The 23,885-nt window shown below is 47.7% G+C and overlaps 2 protein-coding genes and 1 pseudogene across 3 annotated transcripts in view; 1 reads left to right on the top strand and 2 right to left on the bottom strand.

The window, feature by feature from the left end:
* The window catches only part of Bin2 (bridging integrator 2), a 37,539-nt gene extending 34,259 nt beyond the window's left edge, over nt 1–3,280 (bottom strand). For both annotated transcript variants that reach the window (XM_048364223.1, XM_048364217.1), the window contains exon 1: nt 3,161–3,280. In XM_048364223.1, coding sequence (XP_048220180.1) covers nt 3,161–3,241 — 81 coding nt within the window. In that variant the 5' untranslated portion in view covers nt 3,242–3,280. The remainder of the gene's footprint in view (nt 1–3,160) is intronic.
* A 3,033-nt stretch (nt 3,281–6,313) lies between these two features.
* Cela1 (chymotrypsin like elastase 1) lies at nt 6,314–23,295 on the bottom strand. The gene is made up of 8 exons (XM_048350617.1): nt 23,253–23,295; nt 22,597–22,679; nt 20,374–20,474; nt 17,959–18,084; nt 17,053–17,189; nt 15,488–15,633; nt 7,984–8,133; nt 6,314–6,520 (listed from the first exon to the last, which is right to left on the bottom strand). Exons 1-8 carry the CDS (start codon nt 23,290–23,292, stop codon nt 6,503–6,505), a joined length of 801 nt encoding a protein of 266 aa, XP_048206574.1. The 5' UTR covers nt 23,293–23,295; the 3' UTR covers nt 6,314–6,502.
* On the top strand, nt 9,767–9,946 carry LOC125341892 (annotated as a pseudogene).
* Nucleotides 23,296–23,885: the final 590 nt, after the last annotated feature.

Here is a 23,885-nt window from a genome sequence, read left to right as displayed (position 1 = left end):
GCCTAAGGTAAGAGAATTGTATGATGATAGGTTGAAAGACATGGTATCAAAATGAATTTCAGGAAGTGGAAATGAGGTTTTTATAATTTTGTTGTTTATGGTTGTTTTTTTTTTCTTTCTGTCTTGTTTGTTCATTTATCTGTCTTTGGCAGGGTAACAGAAATGGAGGCAAAGGGATGAACAAATGCAGCAGTGGTACTCACTAGACACTATGTGGAAAACGAACTATACAACTTGTGGGTGGGGGCAGAAGGGAAAAACTGGGAGAGACTGAGGAAAGGAGTAACATTGTCCCAGTGACATTGTTACCTGACTTACGTAACAGTAAATACTCTGCACTTCATCTTTATACTAAGAATAAAAATAAAAATATTTTTTGGGGAAAAGAGCAAAGCAAAAATCAATTGGTATGCATGCCTTCTAAAAAAATTACGAGCTTTGCGCTGGTGGCTCACATATCAAATCTTAGCCACTCAGGAGGCTGAGATCTGAGAATCAAGGTTGGATGCTCATCAGGGCAGGGACTCTTATCTCCAATTAAGGACCAAAAAGCTGGAAGTGGTGCTGTGGCTCAGTGGCAGAGTGCTAGCCCTGAGCAAAAAGGCTCAGGGACAGTGCTCAGGCCCTGAGTTCATGCCCCAGGACTGGCACTGGCACACATGCACACACACGCATGTGTGTGTACATATATATACATATACAGTACACACACATATTATATATATATATATAATTTATATAATTTTATTTTGTGGTTCTGAGACCTGAAACCAGGGCCTCGTGAATGCCAGGCAAGTGCTCTACTACTGAGCTGTACTGCAGCCCTTGGTATGTCTTTGAATGTTTGTTTTGGGGGCTTCTGTTTTGTTTGTCCACAGTGGCGCTTTCCCTAGGAGAACCGGTTTGTCCCTCATACTATGTGTAGTTAGTTGTTCCAGGGGCACTGTACTTGGCTCTATCAGAATTCTAACTACTTCAGAAAGGCTGAAGCAATGAGAAATGGGTTAGAGTAAGTGATGTAACAAAGTCTGGCAACATCAAACCTTTCCTTCCCCTCCCCGCTGTCAATGACTTCAAAAAAAGAAATAAGAAAAAGTAGCTACATACAGTGGCTTCGAGGCTGTCACTGTATCTACTTGGAAGGCCAGATTGAGGATCATGGTTCAAGGTCAATCCAGGTACAAAAGTTTCATCTTCATCAATGGCTGGACATGGCCAAAAGTTCCTGTTATCCCACTCTATTAGGGAAGCACAATGGCGGGGGCCCAGTGGCTCCAAACCTATCATCCCAGTGACAGAGCAAAGCAGCCAGCCTGGGGAATAAAGTGAGACTCTGTCTTGAAAATCGCCAAAGGAAAACCAGGCTGGCAGAATAGGTCAAGTGGTGAGCGCTTGCTTAGCAAGCACAAGGCCTTGAGTTGGAACCCCAATATCATAAAAAAAAAAAAGATAGAAAAAAATATATAGAATGCTTGGCTTCCATTGTAGCTTCTTAAAAGTCAGGAACTAAATGACTCCAAAAGCAATACTTGCAAAACCATTTGGTGTAAACCAACTGAACAACTCATGGGGGGAGAGGGAAAGGGGGAAAGGGGGAAAGGGGAGGGGGGAATGAGGGAGGAGGTAACAAATAGTACAAGAAATGTACCCATGGCCTAACATATAAAACTGTAACCCTTCTGTACATCACTTTGACAATAAATCAGTAGTTATTATTTTTTTAAAAAAAGTCAGGAACTGCAATTCTATCCCATCAGTTTTCCATTTATAAGGGCTGGTGGCTTTTAATTCTTCCTGGGGCTCATGCTGGTGCTCTACCTTTAAAAAGTAATACAAATATTCCCATCATTAAACATGGGCTGTTCATTTAGTCTGCTAAGACCACGAACACTAAGAAAACCACGAATATATCTGAAGTTCTCCTAGCGCGCGCCCCCGACCCCCTCTTTTTTTTTTTTAACTAGTGGGGTTTGAATTGAGGGCCTCAGCTTTGTTACTCAAGGTTTTCTACTTGCTCCACACCTCTAGCCCTTTTTGCTTTTAGGTTATTTTTTTCAGACAGGTCTCAATTTTTGTCTAGGGCTTGCCCTGGGCTGTGATCCTCCCACCTCTACTGCCTGCACAGCGGTGATGACAGCTGGATTGTTTGTGAGATGGGGAGTCTTCCTAACTTTTTGTTCAGGCTGGCCTTAAATCTTCATCCTCTTCATCTCCACCTCCAGAGTAGCCACGATTATAGGCGTGAGCCACCACCCACCATGCCCTATCCTTCTCTCCCTGTTTTTCTTCTGGTTTATGTCTCTTTTCGCGTCATCTTTTCTCTTAGGAAGTTGGTAGGTGGTGGTTAAAAGCAAAAAACAAATCATTCTGAACTGGTGGAAACAAAAAATACTATTAAAATATATAGTGTGAGCCAGACACAAATGACTCACACTGTAATCCTAGCTACTCAGGAAGCTGAGACCTGAAAATCCAGGTTCAAAGCCAGCTTGTTCAGGAAAGTCCCTGAAGACTCTTAACTCTCATTTACCAGTAAAAAGCCAGAAGTAGAGCTGAGGCTCAAGAGTGCCAGCGTTGAGAGAAAACACTCAATGAGAGTTCAAGGTCCTGAGTTCAGGCCCAGTACCAACACACACTTAGTGCCCACATAATCTAGGTAGGAGGGCAGTTAGATGGGCACGCACTCTCCCTAAATGCCGGTGCTACAGTTGGGCTACCCAGGGCTGAGGAAGACCCCAACTGAAGGCAGATGTCCGCTTGTCATCCTGGGTGGTGTACTCTCCAACGCCCAGGAGTGGCTACAGGAAGCGGATCCCAACCACTGCTTCTATCAGCGTCAACAATACGCAGGGCCCGACCCAGCCTCGAAGAATGATGTCTAGTTCTCAGTGGAATTCCCAGCTCCAGCTGCCCGGTGGGGATCCTGGCATTTCACCACCGGCGAGCAGATTCACCTCGGGGTTAGCAGTCCAGCGCGGCCTGCTACCAAGCTGGCGGCCGATCTTTGCTTCACCTTTCCTGGGTGGGCCTGCGGGTTCCGGCGAGGCGGTCGTCGCCTCGGTTGCTTTGGGGGTTCTTCATGGACTGCCACTGCCCCGTTTCCAGTTCCCGGGCCTCGGGGGCTCCCTTCCCGGCAGCCCAGGTGTCCCCTCGGCCTTACCTTCTCCTGGGCTCTGCTGAACTTCTTCTGCACCTGCTTGGCGAAGAGGCCCGCTGCGCCGCCCGCCTTGCCCTCCGACATCCTGCCGGCCCTGCCGGCTCCCCGGGGCCCGGGCCTGCGGTTTCCACAGGCCCCCGAGGAGGAAGTGCGGCTCCCAGCAGGCCTTGCACCCGCGGTGGGGGCGGGCCTCTCCTCCCCCACCCCCACCCGGCACGGGCCCAGCCCACCCGGACCACCACCCCCCACCCGGACCCCCCCACCCCCCCACCCTCCGAGGCCCGGGCCTGGCCCCACTGCGAGCCCAGGCCCACTGCAGGCCACCACCAGGCCCAGCTCCAGGCCCAGCTGGGGTGGGGCCCTGGGGACCCGAGGATTTGGAGGAGGGGGAGGGAGGGAAAGGAGGAGGGGAGAGGGAGGGAAAGGAGGAGGGGAGAGGGAGGGGAGTCGGACTGGGCCTGCCTTCAGTTACCTCTCACTCTACACCAACTCCCCAACCCCAGCCTCCCCACACTCACTCCCCTTTGGCTGAATGGGGCCTTCCCGTGCGGGCTACTACGTGGGACCCCTTCCTCTCAGGCGGGTGGGAGCCCAACAGGCGCAGGGAAGGGCTTGGGATTGGGATGGAGAGAGGAAAATGCAGAGATGGTGGTATGGCTGAACCCTGGGCCCATACCTGAGACCTCACGGCCACCCTTACTGACATCCCCCATCCCAGCCACCACCCCCAGAAGCTCTCTTTAGGGCCAGGATCTTGGGAACTGAAATTCTCTCTTGCCCAACCAGCCCTGAAGGGAGGGCAGAGGTGTTGTCCAGTTCCATTCTCCGAGGGTGTTTATGGACTCCGGCCTGGTTGCCACAAGCAGAGGAACAACTGGAGTCTTGTGTAATTAGACGGAAGGAGAACGTGAACTCACACACAGATTGTGACAGTCGGGGCAGCGCCAATGAGATTGTCATTATTGTTTCTCTAGGGAAAAGGCCCCCGGATGGAAGTTTCTTTCTGTCTCATTGGAATGGATGGCTGGAAGTTAGGATTCTGTTTGAGTTCAATCCATTTACTCAGAGATTTTACAAAGCAGGTGGAATTTCTCTCAGTGAAAGAAAGACATTTTCTGTGGAGTGCAGAGGGAAAGTGCAAGTGTGCCCCAAAATTACTTTTTTTCCTCATCCCCCCCCCCAACCACTGCAGTCAAGTAAGCAGGGTGACAGGCTTTGTGAGGTGTTGGGAAGCCAAGAATAAACAAAATGCGATCCTTAACCTCAAGATGCTTAACATCTGGAGGGGAGATAGGTTACTAGCCAGATATTTATACTGGTTTTTTTTTTTTTTTTTTTTTTGGTATTAAGGTTTGAACCCAGGGCTTCTCAGCTTGCTTGCTCCCCTGGTACTCTACCACTTGAGTCATGCTTCAACCCAACTCTGCTGGTTAGTTAGAGATGAAGTCTTACAAATTCTTCTGCCCAGGCTGGCTTAGAACTGTGATCTCCTGGATCTCAGCCTTCTGAGTAGCCAGTATTACAGATGTGAGCCACCACTGGATAGCTTGTCCTATTCTTAATTCATCTATAACAATGGCTACAACATTTTTCAGGCAATAGGTGGTTGGGGTTTATTCTGAATTTTAGCTTTGGTATGGGCCCAGAGGAGGCAGAATGAAACAAATAGAGGGATTTCGTGTTTGAGGGAAAGACAGGAAATAGCCCTGGAGGATAGTGGTATTGCTAAACACTGAGAGAAGATGATGGTGACCACAAATGTGTCATTAGCATGAGGCTGATGCCTGCATCATTCCCAGGACCCCATATCGCCCTTAGCAATATATTTACCTCCTTAGAAACTCTCTTTCGTATCAATACCTTGAGAACCAAAATCAAAGGATACTAACTCATGTTGTATTAGAGTAGATACAACCCACAGAAGTGAAGTAGATGGGGAAACTGAGTCATAGAAGAGGCTGGAAAGGTGCCCAAGGTTACCCCATCCTCAGCCATAGAACTGGGACACAGGTAACCTGACTCAGCCTCAGCCTCTCTCATATTTTGAAGCCGGGTCTCCTCTGGCCAGTTCCTCTCCAGTCCCTCCTTTGTCTGCTCTTCAGTGCTTGCTGTGGAAAGCGAATTCTCTTCCACCCAGACTTCTTCTTTCAGTTCCCCCTTAATTTTCTCCTAGGCTACTCTTGACAGCTGAGGGCCGGCCAGGAAAGAGCAGAGCTACTGGTTTCCCGGCTCTTGGGGATGGATAAAGCCTGAATCCGGTTGGTGTGCCTATTATAGTCACAGGCTGAAAGTGCTGATTCACACTCAGCAGAGGAGCAAGCTCTATTGTGGCCTCTTCCTCTCGGTTCTGCCTCTTCCCCTCAACCCCTTCCTTTCTTTGTATAGTACCTTCTTTTCTCCTTTACCCTCCTCCTTTCTTTCTAATTTGTCACTTCATTCGTCTGACTACTTCCTAACCCAACTCCTATCTATCACTGGGGCATCCTACTAGCTGCTGGCTCTCAGGAGTTTGAACTAAGTAGCTGTTCTAGGCACTGAAGGGGTGGGGTGGGGACCAGAAGTGGCAGCCTGGGGTCTACCTTGGAGAGTTAGGGCACCTAGAGTCACTTGAGAAGTTGGATTTTGGGTGTATTTTGTTATTTTATGCCATTCCTGGGGCTAGAACTCAGAACCTGGGCGCTGTCACTGAGCTTTTGTGCTTAAGGCTAGTGCTCTACCCTATAAGCCACAGCTCCACTTTCAGTTTTTTGATGGTTAACTGGAGTTGAAAGTCTCATGGACTTTCCTGCCCAGGCTGACTTTGAATTGTGACCCTCAGATCTCAGCCTCTTGAGTAGCCAGGATTACAGGTGTGAACCACTGGTATTAGCTTTGGGAAGCTTTTAAAGAACTTTGTGCCTGTGACACAGCAAATAGGACAGGAGAAAGGGACAGAGGAAAGGATTAATACATAAGTAGATCCTACAATAATCCCAAATAATGATGTAGGATGGCTTCCAATGAGCTTAGTTTGTGGACTAATCTAAAGCAGCAAAGAGAAGCAGCAGCCCATAGAGATGGTAGGACCCAGTGTGGGCCTCTAGAGGGCTCAGTTACAAGTCAAAACAGGGTGGGTGAGAATGTATAGCTTTATTTACTCTTCTTTGTCTAGCTTAATAGTGTCTGATTTTTTTTATTTTTTTATTTTATTTTTTAATTCTCTGAGTGCTGAGCATTGAACTCAGGGCTTCTTGCATGCTAGACAAGTGCTCAAGTACTGAGCTCCACCCAGCCCTGCTTTTGCTGGTTGACCTCAAGTCCTATTGCAGATCTAAGAATCATCTTGGAAAGGCCACGAGAGTATGTTCAATTGGAGGCAATGACCTGAAGGAAAAGACAGTTATATCTATAGTTAGTAACTTTGTGAGTGTGTGTGTGTGTGTATGTGAGTGTGTATATGTATGTGTTGGTGGGTACTGGGGCTTGAACTCAGGGCCTTGCTCTCTCACTTGGCTTTTTTCACTCAAGGCTGGTACTCTACCACTTGAGCCACAGCTCTACTTCTGGGTTTTTGCTAGTTAATTGAGATAGAAGTCTCATGGACTTTCCTGCCTGGGCTGGCTTTGAACCCCGATTCTCAGATCTCAACTGTCTGAAAAGCTAGGATTACAGGTGTGAGCCACCAGTACTCAGCTTGTTGTTGGTTTTTTGTTTTGTTTTTATTTTTTTCCTCCTTTGGACAGTACTGGGGATTGAACTCAGGGCTTCCTGTTTAGGTAAATACTCTGTCACTTGAGTTATGCTTCTGTCCACCATTCTTTTTCTTTGGTCTGGAACTTGAACTTAATACCTGATACTTTTGCTCATTGGCTGTTGCTCTATCAACAGAGCCACACCTCCAACCCTGACTTTTTAAAAATTCCTCAGGGCTTCCAGTTAAGTATGGCCATGTACTTCGTTTACTGGAAGGAAGGCAGACAGTGGATTTGAGTCATCAGGACGCCTCAGTATTATAAGCACATACCAGGTCCTAGAGGCAAGGACAGACCTTGAAATGACCACAAGCCCAGATGCATACATATAACCAGTCTCCAGGTTGCGTGTGGAGGCTGGCGAGCACAGTGCCATGTGTTGTGGGCCAATGTTACTAAGGCATTATAGGCAGAGTTTAACTCTCAAGCACTATTTAAAATGGCAAAACTTCTTTTAAAAGTTAAAGCAGCCAGGTGCCAGTGGCTTATACCTATAATCCTGGCTATTTAGGAGGCTGAGATCTGAGGATCACCATTTGAAGCCAGCCTGGGTAGGAAAGTCCATGAGACTCTTGTCTCCAATAACCAGGAAAAAAAAACAAATGCTGAAATGGAGCTGTGGCTCAAGTTGTAGGGCACTCACCTTGAGCAACAAAGTTCAGGGATAGCACCTAGGCCCTGAGTTTAAGTTCCTATGCTGGTGTGTACACACACACACACACACACACACACACACACACACACACAGAGCAAATTCTTACAGTGCTCTTAGAGGGAAAGGAACCTCTAGGCCTTTCTGAAGCTTTTCCCCTTGGCTTTGTCTTAGGACAGCACTGCTAGATGCCTGTGTCAGACATCTGCTGCTGGCACTTGGGGTAGCAGCGAGCAACATGTTAAGTCTGCCCATGGGAATGCAAAAGGGGAGCTTGAGACAGGCAGTATCACCCAGTGAGCATTCACTATGGAGGGAGGGGAAGGAGTAAACACACCAATGGAGGAGGAAGACAATGGCCTCCTCAGGCCAACTTTGCCTCTCTAGCCAGTGTGGGGATCTCCAGGGGAGCCTATTGTACCCTATCATGTGAGAGGACTCACGTTATTTATCCAAGAGATGTAAGCAGAAACCCGGGTGAAGACTGTGGGCTTCCTGGAGACGTTGCAGCCCAGGCTGGACACAAAGCTGGTCACTCCATGGACAGAATACTGGCCATTCACCAAGCAGTGCAGGGGGCCTCCGGAGTCACCCTGCAGGGAGAGAAGCACAGTCCTCAAATGCCAGCCCATCCAGCTCCATGATGAAGTTCCTTAGTTTCAAGGCTTGAATTCAAATCTCCACTTTCAAGATAGGTGCTGGTGGCATCCTAGCTATATGGGAGGCTGAGATTTGACGTCACAGCCTGGATGGGAAAGGCCATGAGACTCTTATCTCCAATGACCCACCAAAAGCCAGAAGTGGTGCTGTGGCTCAAGTGGTAGAGTGCTAGCTTTGAGCAAAAGAAGCTCAGAGACCGTTCCAGGCCCTGAGTTCAAGCCTCAGGATTGGCACGCCCTTGTGCACACCCCCGCGCGCGCACACACACACACACACACACACACATTTCCACTTTCTTCATATCATTACAGTCAAAACCAAGCTCTTCTTCCTTTCTAAACCACCCCCCTCCTTCCTCTCTGTTGTAGCAGTGTCATGCTCTGCCTTGTATTTTGGTTTCGAAATTTATTTTTGCCTCCCACACATATCCTTGAGCTCCTTGAACCAGGAACTATACCTTACTGATCTTCTCTCCCCCTAATACTAGCATAGAACCTATTTTTTTTTTAAGTTGTTGTGGTCTGTTTGTTTTTGTGGTGCTGAGGTTTGAACTACGGTCTCATGCATCTTAATCACACACTCCTGCCTCTGACTTAGGTTAGCATTGCAAAATAAAATTAAAAACATTAAAAAGAATTGAGGCAGGGTCTTGCTATACAGCCCACTAGCCTCCTGAATGCTGGGATTACAGGTGTGTACTGCTATATCTGACTAAGCATAGAATCTGGAGCATCTTAAATTTAATATAAGATTTTACTGACTTAAACTGGACCTGGGATGGGAAAGTAGAGAGTTCTAATAATTCCTTTATCCCTAGCATTGAGGGCAATGGGTCTAATTAGATCAAATGTTTAGATTCAGAGTACAGAGTCAACCCATGTTTAACCAACCAGAGTGACAGGAGTAGTGTGGGGGTGGGCAGTGGTTAGAGGCTCAGGCTTAGTACTGGGCAAGGAGGGGAGGAAAAAAAAATTAGACAGGGCCAGATGCTGGTGGCTCATGCCATAATCCTAGCTACTCACTAGGCTGAGGTCTGAGGGTCACAGTCTGACACCAGCCTTGAGACTTATCTCCAATTAACTACCTAAAAGCCAGAAGTAGAGCTGTAGTTCAAGGTGATAGAACACTAGGCTTAAGTGACTAAGTCCAGGGACAGTGCCCAGGCCTGAGTTCAAGCCCCACAACTGACAAAAATAAATAAATAAAGAAAGAATTAGAAATGATCCTCACTGGCTGGGGGTGGTGGGGAAAAGCAGCAGAGTGGAGTCAAAACAATGTTTCACCATTGAGCCTCAATCGGATCTGTCAACTTCAGCCTGTTAATAGGTATGACTTTAATACAAATTAATTAATTTGGGGGTGGGAGTGTCAGTTGTGGGACTTGAACTCAGGGTCTGGGTACTGTCCCTGAGTATCTTTGTGCTCAAGGCTAACACTCTACCACGTAAGCCACAGTGCCACTTCTGTTTTTTGAGTGGTTAATTGAAGATAAGGTCTGATAGATTTCCTTGCCTAGACTGGCTTTGAACCACAATCCTCAGATCTCAGCCTCCTGAGTAGCTAGGAATCGCTTCTCGGCCTTTTGGCTAAGATCAAGTGTAGTATCTGAGTAGCTAGGATTTCAGGCGTGAGTCACTGGTGCCTGGCTTACAAAATAAATTTAACAATGCATACATGTGTGAACATGGCACCATGTTTAAAAATCTAATTAATTAATTAATTTTAAAAAGAACTAGCTAAAAAGTAGGGAAACAGACCAAAAGTTCAAATCAAAGTAGTTCTCTTAAAGAGGAACTAGCTACACCCCACCCCAACTATTTGGTAAAGATTTTATTTATTTATTTATTTTTGCCAGTCCTGGGCCTTGGACTCAGGGCCTGAGCACTGTCCCTGGCTTCTTTTTGCTCAAGGCTAGCACTCTACCACTTGAGCCACAGCGCCACTTCTGGCCGTTTTCTATATATGTGGTGCTTGGGAATCGAACCCAGGGCTTCATGTATACGAGGCAAGTACTCTTGCCACTAGGCCATATTCCCAGCCCAAGATTATGTTTTTTTTTTAGATTATTTTATTCAAAGCAAAACAACCTACATCTGTTCCTACCTGGAGTTTCAGAGTATTTCAGAGTTGGAGGAATGGAAGAGAGTTGAATCTTATGTAATGCTATTGTCTTATGCTCATTGATCAGAAGGAAGAGCTGGAGAATTTAGTGGGAATAGATTGGCTATGCTGTCGGTCAGTCCATCTTGTAAGGAGAGGAAGGACTCAACTCTGAGAAAGCCAGATGGCCCACACATCTGGAGCTTTAGTGGGAAAGGACCTAGAGACACACTTGTCTGAATATTCTCAATTTGGAGTGGCAGCCAGAAGCATTTAGAGTTGGAGATGGAGCAGAAGTTGAATTAATATAGAAAGGCTAAGCTTTAGGGAGGTTATCAGTGACGCTCACAGTGGGAAGGGCCTGCACTGTGCATGCGCTGTCCATCAGTCTCTCTCTCTCTCTCTCTCTCTCTCTCTCTCTCTCTCTCTCTCTCTCTCTCTCTCTCTCTCTCTCTCTCTCTCTCCTTCCCTCTCCAGGCCCCCTCTAGCCTCTCCCTCCCCCCGATTTTTGTGTGTGCTAGTACTGGGGCTTGAACTTAGGTCCTGGTTGCTGTCTCTTAGTGGAGCCACAGAGCTGCTTCTGGCATTATTATTACTAATTATTATTACCATTATTTTGGTTATTTGGAGATTATAATGTCATGGACTTTCCTGCCCAAGTTGGCTTTGAACCTTAATCCTCAGATCTCAGCCTCCTTGAGCATCTAGGGTTATAGGCGTGAGCCCCTGGTGCCAGCACCTCTGCTTTTTGTGTGGTAATGGAGATAGAACACAGGGCTTCATACATACTAGGCAAGCACTTTGCTGTTGGAGTCACATATCCCCAGCCCCCCTTTTAAAAAATATTTATTATATTTTTTTTTACCAGTCCTGGGCCTTGAACTCTGGGCCTGGGCGCTGTCCCTAAGCTTCTTTTACTCAAGGCTAGCACTCTACCACTTATCCTGAGGCACCACTTCTGGCTTCTGTTATTAATAGGAAATAAGGGTCTCACAGACCTTCCTGCCAAGGCTGGCTTTGAGCCATGATACTCAAATCTCAGCCTCCTGAGTAGTTAGGATTATAGGCATGAGCACCCAGCTCCTTTTTTGCTTTTATTGTGTTTTTGTGTTACCCTCTGTCATCTGAGTAGCTGGGATTACAGGAATATTCCATCTACTATGCCTGAATTTTCTCATTTTAACCAAGCAGAGTCATTAAAAACAAAACCAGGGGCTGGGGATATGGCCTAGTGGCAAGAGTGCTTGCCTTGTATACATGAGGCCCTGGGTTCGATTCCCCAGCACCACATATACAGAAAATGGCCAGAAGTGGCGCTGTGGCTCAAGTGGCAGAGTGTATCCAATGTCTAATATATGAAACTGTAACCTCTCTGTAATTCAGTTTGATAATAAAAAATATATATGTAAAAAGTAAAAAAAAAATGTTTAAATAAAAAAAACAAAACCAAACTGGGATAGGCTAATCACTTCCAATTGCATACATTTTTGGGGGGGGAGGGGTTCACAAAAATCCCTTTAATTCTTTCATTCTGCTATTTCAGGCAGCCTGCCAGTCTCCTGAGAGCAACTTCTCTTCTCCAAAGATCTTGGATCTGTAATCCTGTTCTACTGCTATGTTTGTGCAACACCATGGAGTAACCCAGTCCTGCAAGAATCTGTCCCCTACATCCCTGACTCCATTCTCAGCATCTTAGGGGACAATCCTCCCATTCGCCTTCATTATTCCAGACACATGCAACCTTTGCAACTGTGGTCAAGTTGACTCCTCCTAGTTCATGAATAACCGGACAATATTACAGAGCACTTGTGAATCTCAGCCACCCAACCCATGAATGCCTCTACACTTCATGCTCACGCATGGTGTTCCTCCTGCTCGGAGCCAGCTCCCTCTGTGCCCTTGGTCCCATCTCTTCCAGCTCCTCTGGTATCTGTGCCACCCAGCCTCCCTTCTCTGACTTCCTGCCTGTTAATGTGCTCAATTTTCTTCCTCTTTGTCAGATCCACCCCATTCATGACTTGGTGTCCTCCAAGCAACCTTTGTCTTTTCCTCTCCTTCTGCCAAGATTCTTGGAAAAGTCCTCTACATCTCCGGCTGCATTTCTCTGCTTCTTCATCCCTTACCCACCAGTCAGGCTCTGCTCATCTCCACTCCATAGACACCAAGTTTGCCATAACTAACAGCCATCAACCTGTTGCTAGAGTTGCCACTTTGGGTTCTTGTCCATGGGGGCTTCTGGCTACTCTGTGTACTGGGAACACCAGTCAAGAACAGACGGGCAATCATGCTTGTTCCCAAGGGTGTCACCAACCCAGCTGTCTCCTCAAATCTTGCTCTTTCCTTCCTTTCCTTTCTTTCCCTTCCCTTCACTTCCTTCCTTCCTTCCTTCCTTCCTTCCTTCCTTCCTTCCTTCCTTCCTTCCTTCCTTCTTTCCTTCCTTCCTTTCCTTGTTTCTTTTTCTTCCTTTTTGGCCATATGCTTGCTCAGCTGGCACTCTATCTCTTGAGCCATGCCCTCAGCCTTGCTTTTTATTCTGGTTATTTAGGGGATGGAGTCTCACTCACTTTTCTGCCTGGGCTGGCCTCCAATCTCGATCCTCTGGATTTTAGCCTCCCAAAGATTAAGGCTACTGGTGACTGGCTCCAAGCCCTCTTTTTCTCTCAAAGAAATTTAGATTTCCTCATTCTCTCTCTCTGTCTCTGTCTGTCTCTCTCTCTCTGTCTCGCTCTCGCTCTCCCTCTCTCCTCAATATCTAATTTCTTACTGGATGTAATTGCTATGAATCATGTCTCCTTTGAGGCTGTATCTCCCAATCCCCCATCACTTAAGCTAGGTGCCTGGAAATCATCCCGGAACCTCTTCCTTCCCTCTTGTTCTCCATTTCTACAACCCTTGACGGCTAGATAAAGCATGTGTACATCTTCATCAGGGAGCTTGTCTTAAGGTAAGCCTCATTACCCTGTTCTGGGCCTGACACTTGCCTGGGAGATACAGGGTCCTGTGGCCCCTGCTGGCCTCTTTAGTCTCATCTCTAATAATTTATGTTCTAGTCCAGGGGTCAACAAGCTTTTCCTGTAAGGGGCCAAACAGTAAATATCTTAGCCTTGACAGGCCATAGTTTCTGTTGGAATCTCTGTGCTAAAATACAAAAGCAGTCATAAATTAATATGTAAATGACCAATTATATCCACATTCCAATAAAATGCTATTTATGAATACTGTCAATTCATGTATTTTTCACATGTAATGATTTCTTTTTTGAGATACTACCTCACTGTGTAGCTCTGGCTAGCCTCAAATTCACAATCCTCTTGCCTCAGCCTCCCCAGTGCTGGGATTACAGGTATGTACCACTGTGCTCCATAATTGAAATACTATTTTTTTTCCTATCCATTTCAAAATATAATAGTTACTGTCAGCTTGTGGATCATCACAAAAGCAAGCATCAGGCTGGACTGGCAGAGAGCCTCCAACTTCTGCCATGCCCTTGCTGGGAGGGAATGCTCAATAATTCTCAATATGATCTAAATTGGTTTTTGGCCTAATGCCTATCCATCGTGTTCCCTTCCTTTAAATATCTTTCCTCAGGCTGGGAATATGGCCTAGTGGGAAGAGCGCTTGCCTCCTACACATGAAGCTCTCCGCTCGATTCCCCAGCACCACATATATGGAAAACGGCCAGAAGGGGTGCTGTGGTTCAGGTGGCAGAGTGCTAGCCTTGAGCGGGAAGAAGCCAGGGACAGTGCTCAGGCCCTGAGTCCAAGGCCCAGGACTGGCCAAAAAATAAAAAATAAAAAATAAATAAAATAAATATCTTTCCTCCCTTTCTTTCACCTGCTTATTTCTATTTAACCTTCACTGTGGATTCTAGTCTTTTCTTTCTTGTTGTTTTTCTTTTCTTTTTGCCAGTCCTGGGGCTTGAACTCAGGGCCTGAGCACTGTCCCTGGCTTCTTTTTGCTCAAGGCTAGCACTCTGCCACTTGAGCCATAGCGTCACTTCTGGCTTTTTCTATATATGTGGTGCTGAGGAATCGAACCCAGGGCTTCATGTATTGTCAGGATCTCTGAGGACCCCTTCTCCTCCCTTCCCCAGAGGAGATGTTCCAATATCGGGGTCTCGAGGACACCTTCCCACCCTATCTCCCGGGGGGAAATGCCTGAACCTCGATTTTATGGAAGAAACTCCGCCCTACCCCTCATACCGGCAGAAGGAGTAAGGTGTGTCCTTATCGGACAGCCCTAAGCTGAAGTGGGATGCCGAAATACCTTCCTCGGCCCCCATAATGTGTCAGGAACCGCAGGACAAAGATAACGGGGAGACGGCTGGATGGTTGAATGAGTCTCAAAATCTTCAATAGGGAAAGGGACTTATATAGAGGTAATGGTGGGAAAGAAAGGGAGCTGGCCAAAAGGCCATTCATAGGCTAAAGACCATGTCCATCAGGTGATGTCATGAAACCTCCCTTGTGGGCTGGACAACCCCACCATGGTGGCACGCACGTGTTCGCCCCCGGGCCTCCCCTCCGGTTGAGGCCGGAAGATGGGAGGGGTCCCCCCCCCCCCCACCGTCCCAGGGCTGGAGGAAGGGCAGCGTCTCGCTCTTGGCGCCCTTCCCCCACCAAGGCCAAAACTGAGTCCCCAACAATGTTTGTGAGGCAAACACTCTACCGCTAGGTCATATTCCCAGCTCTTTTTTTTTTTTTTTTTTGTGCCAGTACTGGGTTTGAACTCGGGGCCTTGTGCTTTCACTTGACTTTTCTGCTCAAGGCTCTAGTACTTGAGCCATAGCTTCACTTCTGGCTTTTTGGTAGTTAATTGGAAATAAAAATCTCACAGACTTTCTTTTCTGTGCTGGCTTGAGCCCATGATCCTCAGCTCTCAGTCTCCTGAGTAGCTAGGATTACAAGATGGGCCACCAGCGTGTGCTAAGGTCTTTATGTCCTGCTCAGGTGTGGCGCGTGAACACACATACACACGCATACAGAGTAGGTGTGGAGGGGGTGACATTGTCCAAAAAGAAATATATTCTTTACCTGACTATCCAACTGTAACCACTTTTTAATATCACCTTTATAATAACAATAATAAATGAAGTAATAATAGAAAGAGTAGGTGTGGAATGTGGGCCAAGCTGCGTGTACAGGGTGTGGGGGGAGGAATGGGAGAGCAGCTGGCACTTGTGCTTACCTGGCATCCTGAGCGAACACCGTCCCCGCCAGCACACACCATGCTCGTCTTCACTGTGGAGCCCCAGTAGGAAGAGCTGGAGCAGATGGTGTAGTCCACAGTGGGCAGATAAGCCTGCTGCAGAGTCTGGGCCAGCTGTCCATTGGCTGAACAGGACACAAGCACTGGAGGTCGGCTCCACATGCACAAGGGAAAATAGTCCTCCCACTCCCTCTCAAGCCTTCCCAGGTGCTGGTAAAACCTGAACTCAGGACAAGCTCCTTCTCAATCCTCTCTTGATGGCAGCTACAGGCCTCTTCCTCCAGGAAGTCATCCTTGCTTACTGTTTCACTAATTCTACTCCTGTTTTTTTTCATTCATGGATACCTTAGTCAAGTAATTCGATTTTTATTTTATTCATTTATTTTTATTTTTGGTGTCAATACTGGTGCTTGAACTCAGGGCTTGGATACTTACTGTCCTTCAGCTTTTTCTTTCAAGGCTGGTGCTCTACCACTTGAGCCATAGCTCCGGTGGTTAAGATAAGAATCTCACAGACTTTCCTGCCCAAGCTGGTTTTGAACTGTAATCGTTAGATCTCAGCCTCCTGAGCAGCTAGGATTACAGGTGTGAGCCTGTACAGGACTAGTCTAACTTGTTGACAACTTATTTGGCTCTTCTGCTTGTTACACCTTAAGTATCACAGAGTAGAAATGGCTTTTGCAATTCTGTTTTCATCTTTCTTCCTCCCCTCCTTCCCTCCCTTCTTTTCTTCATTCCTTTTTCTTAAGACAAGGTCTCACTAATTGCCCGGGCTGGCCTAGAACTCACAGTTCTCCTGCCTAGCCACAGAGTATTTGGTATCCTTCCTTCCTTCTTCTTTTTTTTTTTTTTTTTTTTTTTTTGTCAGTACTAGGGGTTGAACTCAGGGCCTCCCACTTGCTTGGTTTGCTTACTTTGCTGGTGCTTTGCCACATGAATAATATCTCTAGTTCAGCTGTTTTGCGGATTATATCTCAGACTTTTCTTCCAGAGTTGTCTCTGAACCATTATCCTTCAGATCTCAGCCTTCTTAGTAGCTAGGAATATAGGTGTAATCCACAAGCACCAAACTTGTTAAGCATCTGTCTGTCTATTATTTCTGTCAGTTGTGGGGCTTGAACTTGATGCCTGGGCACTGTTCCTGAGCATTCCAACTTAAGGTTAGTGCTCTACCACTGTGAGCCACAGTGCTACTTCCAGTTTTCTGGTGGCTAATTGGAGATAAGAGTCTCAAGGATTTTCCTATCTGGGCTGGCTTTGAACTGCAATCCTCAGATCTCAGCCCCCCTGAGTTGCTAGGATTGCAAGCGTCAGCCTCCAGGGTCTAGCTATTTATTTAATTATTCTTTAGTTCTATGAGTATGCATTTCTGACTTGACTATTCCACAGCCTATTCTTAGCTTGGTTATCAGTTATTTTACCTGTGGTCCCTTAAATTGGTGGTCTCTGACTTTAAATACTTAGGATCATAGAAAAAAATGTCCTACAGATCCGATACTAATCAAGATCCCAAAGGTGGATGGTGTGAAATATACACGACTTACTCCTGGTCCTGCCCCAGCCTGTAATGTAGCAGGGAGTGTTGTTAGCCAGGACAGTTCCCTCCCTGGGCAGAACACCCAGCTGGACGTAGCTATTGAGGGTTACACTCTGGGCCAGTCGCAGCAGGGCGATGTCATAGCTGCAGGAAGAAAAGAGACAGCTCACTTGTGGCATCAGAACAGCATGTGTGCTCATGGTCCTTTGTGCCCTCACGGAGTTGCATACCACTTTGAAGGAGGGGGCCAACTTGCCAAGTTCAACCCTAGGACATCATATGTTTAACAGAGGCATCGTCTGGTTGAGTTTGGTATTGCAGCATAGCTGTGCTCTCTGCAATCCTGAGGATGAGAACCATAGGCCAGAGTCCCTGGAGCCCAGCTTTACCATCGGACTTATGGTGCTTCTGTGTAGATTCACTTTAAGACATCTCCTTTGGGGCAGAGCTCAGTGGAAGAACATGTGTTCTAGCATGTTTGAGCCCCCGAGTCTGATCTCCAGCAGGAGAGGAAACTGTGAGGTTATTATCTCCACTTAGCCATCAAAAAGCCAGAAGTGGGGCTAGGTAGCCTTAAGTAAAAAAAGTTCAAGGACAGAGCCTAGGCTCTGAGTTCAAGCCTTAGGACTGGTACAACAAAACAAACCAAAAAGCACAAGATTCTCCCCCCGCCTCCCCAACTACAAAGAGGTTTCAGTGGTGCACACCTGTCCCCCTCAAACGAATCCTAAACGTCTTCAGACATCCTCCATCTGCGGCTCCCTGCATGAGTGGGTGCCCTCTCTCAGGCGCACAGACCAAGTGTCAGGCAGTGCCATCTCCAGCCCTCTGGGAACACATGTGGAGGAAGCCAAGACCCGGCCACCGGCCAGGCAGCCATTGCCCTCCCGGCCAAGCCCAGCCTTGTTCCTACCCGGCAGCCACGTTGTTGCTGTTCCACTTTGAATGCACCAGGATCTTCTGCACACTTACATACTGCTCTGTGCCGTCGTTCTGACTCAGGCTGTGTTCTCCCACGACCACGCGGAAGGTCAGGGTTCTGCAGTAAGGGAAAAGAGCTCAGGGGGGGAGTCTCAGGAGTTCCCTTTCCCCTTGGAGAAAAGTTGGATAGTCGTTTTTTTTTTTTTGTTTTGTTTTTTGCCAGTCCTCCTGGGGCTTGAGCTCAGGGCCTGGGCACTGTCCCTGAGCTTCTTTTGCTCAAGGCTAGCACTCTACCGCTTGAGCCACAGCGCCACTTCTGGCCTTTTCTGTTTACGTGGTACTGAGGAATCGGAACCCAGGGTTTTATGCGTGCTAGGCAAGCACTCTACCATTCAGCCACATTCCCAGCCCCGTGGGGGGCCATTTTGTGTCTTATCTTTAGGACAGGAACTCATTTGGCTTCATCAGAGGAGGAAGAAAGACCCTTGCAGATTAGAAAGAAACAAAGCCAGGCGCTGGTGGCTCAGGCCTGTAATCCTAGCTACTCAGGAGGCTGAGATCTGGGGATTACAGTTCAAAGCCAGCCAAGGTAGGAAAGTTTGTGATACTCTTATCTCCAATTAACCACAAGAAAATCAGAAGTGGTGCTGTGGCTCAAGTAGTAGAGCACTAGCCTTGAGCTGAAGAGCTTAGGGACAGAGCTTAGGCTTAGAGTTCAAGCCCCATGACCAAAAAGAGAGGAAGAGAGAAAGGAAGGATGGATGGAAGGAAGGAAGGAAGGAAGGAAGGAAGGAAGAGAAATTTTCCTATTCCTTAATTTACTGACATGTTGTTCCACAGTTTACTAAGCTAACACTACAAGGCTGAATACCTCAGAATCTGGGGGAGGTGAATAATGGCACTCAGCCACAGAGGGACTTTCAGGTAAATAGAAACTTCTAGACTAGTAATCTTTAAATGTTTGTTTTGTTTTGACACAGGATTTCATTTATGTGGCCCAGGCTGGCCTCAGATTCCAGGTCCTCCTGTTTTAGCCTCTAATGCTGGGATTCTAGGTATATGCCACCATGCCCAGTACTGGAGCTTGAACTCAGGTCCTAGATGTTGCCCCTTAGCTTTGTCACTTAAGGATGGCACTCTACCACTTGAGCCACAGTTCTACTTCTGGCTTTTTTGGTGGTTCATTGAAGTTAAGAGTCTCACAGACTTTCTTGCCCAGGCTGGTTTCAAACTGTGATCCTCAGATCTCAGCCTCCTGACTAGTTAGGATTATAGGCATAAGCCATGGATACTGGCTTAGACAAGTAATTCTTGAAATGTGCTCCCAAGGCCAGCATCATTAGCATGGGTCACCTGAAAGCTTGCTAGAAATAAAATCATTACCAGGGACCTTCTGAGTCGGAAACTCTGCTGGGTGGGCCCGAAATCTACGCCTTTCATGTTTTCCTGAGTCATGCTCAGATTTGAGAACTGCCTATTACAAATGTGGGGGAAAAAAAACCCTAGTTACCAGTCCTATATTGATTAAGTGTTTAAATATTTACTCAGTTCTCACAACAATTCTATCAAAGTTGTAATGACTGCTATTGTAGAGATAAGAGAATGGTACAGTAGAGAAGCTAAAGAAATGTACAGAGCTAGAAGCTGGTGGAATTGCAACAGGGGCTTCAATGCTGCTTTTGTTGAGGACCATTGAAACTTTGCTTAGCCCCACAAATGAGCAGCAAGCATGATACAAGCTAGGCATGCCAGCCTCCATCATTTTGTGTCTATGTCCTTCTTTCCTGTAGTCCCTTTACAGACATCTTGGAAGCCACAAAGAAGCAGACCACAGACCAGACCACCTGCTGGGCATCAAGGACTCTCTGCTATACTAAGGCACTACTTGACCAGTCCAGAGACAATGGACTGCTCTACTACATCCCACCACCCTGAACATGTCTGTGACTGAATCCATTTAGCCCTTCATTCCCTTTGCTCCATCTCCTCTTCTTGGCTTTTTAAAACCAAGAGCTCATGTCTGTACCCCAAAGATGGCTGAAGTACTGTCTTCCCACACAATAAATTTATTATGCAACACAATAAATCTCCCCTCTCTGCCCTTCACCAAGCCTTTGCACTTGACCTCGGGGGTGAGGAGCTAGATGTGACAGTTCCTGGGATTTGGGTCTGAGGTGGAAAACTCCAGTTTCAGAAGGAGATTTGAACCCGAGCTTGCCTGATGGCAAAAGATGTACTTTTCTCTTGACGATTCACCCTCACTTAGCCCCCAAATACAAATGGGGTGGGTAGTGGCCCCGAGCCAACCCCTTGAACTCCCTATCCTGAGAAGTCATGTTATGCAGTCCCACCCAGAAAGACCAGCGTGTGTGGACCCTCCCAGGGGCTCAGAAAGGAGTCCTCTCACCTGTCCACGCAGTGCGCGGCTGTCATCACCCAGTTCCGCTTAATGAGGGTACCCCCGCATGTATGATGCCACTGCCCGCCCGACAAATACTGGAGGGAGATCTACATGGGAAGGAAGGAGAGAGGGACAGGTTGGTGCTCCCTAAAAGGCTTTACCACCAAACAGATCGCCTCCTTAAATTCCTGACATCCTTCAAACGTTCCCCAAAGTTCTGGGTCAGTGGTAGCAAACTGGTTTCTCTTCTTCTGCCACTTGCAGGTCGTGGCGGCCAGGCTGCTGGGAACAGGCATAGAGATGCCTCTGGGATCAGTGGGAAAGGATGCTGCCCTGTTTGGAGGGTTGGCTGTTGTCTCCTATGGGGGAGTAAGCACCCACAGTGCCTGTGACATCCTCACTGGAGGTTGTTGCCCTGGGCCTCTGTTCCCTCTCAGAGAGAAAAATGTAGCCAAGGCATTTCTCCTTCTCAGAGCCGACAGGCTTAGGGCTCCCGGGCTCTCCCTTTGACGTTTTCATGAAATCCCCTGCCCTCCATTTGTGGATTTCTTAGAAATGCCACCGGAAGTCAGGCATTAGTGGCTCCTGCCTGTAATCCTTGCTACTCAGGGAGCTGAAATCTGAAGACTGACATACAAAGCCACCTAAGGCAGAAAATCGGAGAGACTCTTACCTCCAATGAACCAGCCAAAAGCTGGACCTGGAGGAATGGCTCAAGTGGTAGAGTGCTAGCTGTGAGCAAAAAAGCCACGTGAGAGGGCAAGACCCTGAGTTCAAGCCTCAGTACTGGCAAAAAGAAATTCCAATTGTTTCAGTGTTACCAGTTCATGTTTCTTTATATTACACAATAGATCTGTTACTGAACACTGGGGCTCAAAACTATTATACACCAAAGGTAATTGAAGGTGTAGGGATTTCTGTCCAAGTGTGACTATTCACCAATTAATTGCTAGTTTTATACATTGGACTTGCTTAAATTAGGGTGCAGCTGCTCTGTTACAAACAAACTTTTTAGCCAAATAAGCAATCTTCTGTGCCACACGTGTCAGTGTAAGTGGGGAGGGGGTGACACACAGTGTGGAGAGATGAGCGCACCTGTGTTCTAGGTAGGTAGAGCTCACCAGGTGCCAGTGGCTCACACATGCAATGCTAGCTTATTCAGGAGGCTGAGATCCAGAGGATTGAAATCTGAGGCCAGACTGAGTAGAAAAGTCTGAGATTCCCTCTCCAAAATCAATTAGCAAAAAGCTGGGCTGGAGACATGTCTCAAGTGGGGAGAATGGCAGCCAAGCAAACTGAGCAAGCATACTCTCAGGAGTTCAAACCCCATCCTTGTGAAAAACAAACGATGTGGAGCTGGATATGTGGGTCTTGTGAATTTCTTTCTTTCTTCTTCTTCTTTTTTTTTTTGGCCAGTCCTAGAGCTTGAACTCAGGGCCTAAGTACTGTCCCTGGCTTCTTTTTTGCTCAAGGCTAGCACTCTACCACTTGAGTCACAGCACCACTTCTGGCCATTTTCTATATATGTGGTGCTGGGGAATTGAACCCAGGGGTTCATGTATACAAGGCAAGCACTCTTGCCACTAGGCCATATTCCCAGTCCCATTGTGAGTTTCTTATACGTGGTGTCACTGGGTATATGAAAGTAGTTAATGGGCTGAGCATGTAGCTCAATGGTATAGTGCTTGCCTAGGACGTGGAAAGTTTTGGGTTCAAGCCCCGGTACCTCTAAAAAGAAAATGTACTTTGGTTAGGATATATGCCTGGGAGAGCCTGCTTGGTGTACAAGCACCCCACTTTCCAAGCCTTCTGGATTTGGAAACAACACGTGACCTGCTCAGAGCAATCTTTAAGATCAACAGGAGCCCGGCACCAGGGGCTCATACCTGGAATCCCAGCTGCTCAGGAGGCTGAACTCTGAGGATCGTGGTTCTAAGCCAGCCTGGGCAACAACGTCTGTAAAACCCTAATCTCTAATTAACCACCACCAAAAAAAAAAAAAAGCCAGAAATGGTACTATGGCTCAAGTGGTAGAGTGCTAGCCTTGAGCAAAAGAAGCTCAAGAACAGCACCCAAGTCCCAGGTTCAAGCCCTGGACCAGCACATACCCCCCCACAGAAATCTAGCAGTTGATGAATGGCCTGTTCACACACACACACACACACACACACACACACACACTCACTCACATTCCTTCTGGAAAAAGCCTGGCTGTGAAGAAGCACCCACCTGAGAGGGCCAGGAATTCCTTTGGGCCTCAGTCCCTCCAACTACACGTGCATTGGTTTCTGGAAAATCCTGGGTGCTGTGTCCTTTGTGGCAGAAGAGAAGTGTGTGATGACTAAGCATGGGGTCAGCCGGGGTGGGGGTGGGGCAGTGGCCCTGGCTTTGACTGAGGCTTAGCTTTGTCTGCAAAATCACAGCTCTTCCCTAACCTTCCCCCCACCCCCCACCATCCTGTGACTCCTCCAAGCCCCTTCGGAAAGCAGTGCCATGCCGGAGCCTTCTGCAGTTCCCCCAAACCAAGTAGCACAGCACCCCACAGCACCCATGAGGGCTTAGCTTGCCGTAGGTCTCACTTGGGGCTTGAGAGAACCCTCTTGCTAGGTTTTGGCAGAGCTTTTCTCCCCGGGACCAGGCATCGGCTGGCCAGAGCCTCCCATCTAGGCACAAAAGGGAAAGCTGGGGCTTCCCTTGCGAGGGCCGCATTCTGCTTGGTGGCTCAGGGGATCTGAGGTCCAAAAGGCCCTTGCTGAGCCTGCCAGGGGCCCTGGCTCCCCTCCTGCCTTGCGCTACAGGAGAGGAAAGGCAGAGCATCGCACCTGGGCTGAGGGATGGCTTTCCCACTGGCTGTGGCCCTCAGGCAGAGCCATCCATCCACTTACCATAGAGGACCAGGGTGGTGAGCAGCAGGAAGCGGAGCATGGTGCCGGCTAGGAGACCACTGCCCCTGCCATGAAGCAGCCCTCTTTATTCCCCTCTTATCAGCAGCCTTGCTGCCTGCCTTCCTGCCAGCTGGCAGGGCTGTGGGGGAAGGCAGAAAAAAAGCACAGGTGCCATGGAAGGACAAAGGAAAAAGATTTCTCATTCAATCAACTCATTTATCTGTTGTCCAAAGACAGAACAAGGTCGGAGCTCAGTTAATCATCTGGTGTTTGTTGAAAAGCATCCAAAAAAAAAAAAAAGTCTTTTGTAGAAATCAAATGAAGAGCCCAGAACTGTTTTCATTCCCCCCTCTCAGAGTGTACCCCTCATTGTCCTGCCCTCATTATCCATCACTGTCCCTCTGTGGTCGGTGGCGGGGACCTGCCCTACACACGGGGAGCTGAAGGCAGAGGTGGGAGGGGAGGAGGGGAGCAGGCATGGGGGCGTCTAACTTCGTCCACATGGGAGACGGGACTAGACCCCAGCATGCAGAGGCTGAGAGGGAGAACCGGGGAAGACTCAGAAACAGAGCCCAAAGGGTATCTCTCAAGCAGGGGCAAGTGAGGCAGGATGGGGAGAGAGTGTGAGGGCTC

Source organism: Perognathus longimembris, chromosome 1, assembly GCF_023159225.1.
Source record: "Perognathus longimembris pacificus isolate PPM17 chromosome 1, ASM2315922v1, whole genome shotgun sequence".
Taxonomy (NCBI): domain Eukaryota; kingdom Metazoa; phylum Chordata; class Mammalia; order Rodentia; family Heteromyidae; genus Perognathus; species Perognathus longimembris.
The sequence above is the reverse complement of the archived record's forward strand: the minus strand, read 5'-3'. Positions and strand labels throughout refer to the sequence as shown.

What these genes read in the sequence shown, in the direction of transcription:
- Cela1 (XM_048350617.1), bottom strand. Translation starts at nt 23,292, where the DNA reads ATGCTCCGCTTCCTGCTGCTCACCACCCTGGTCCTCTATG. An exon ending in GCCGCGCACTGCGTGGACAG is followed by an intron (nt 18,085 to 20,373) that starts GTGAGAGGACTC and finishes CCCTTACTGCAG; the next exon opens with AACCCTGACCTTCCGCGTGG. An exon ending in GTGTTCGCTCAGGATGCCAG is followed by an intron (nt 8,134 to 15,487) that starts GTAAGCACAAGT and finishes CTCTCCCTGCAG; the next exon opens with GGTGACTCCGGAGGCCCCCT.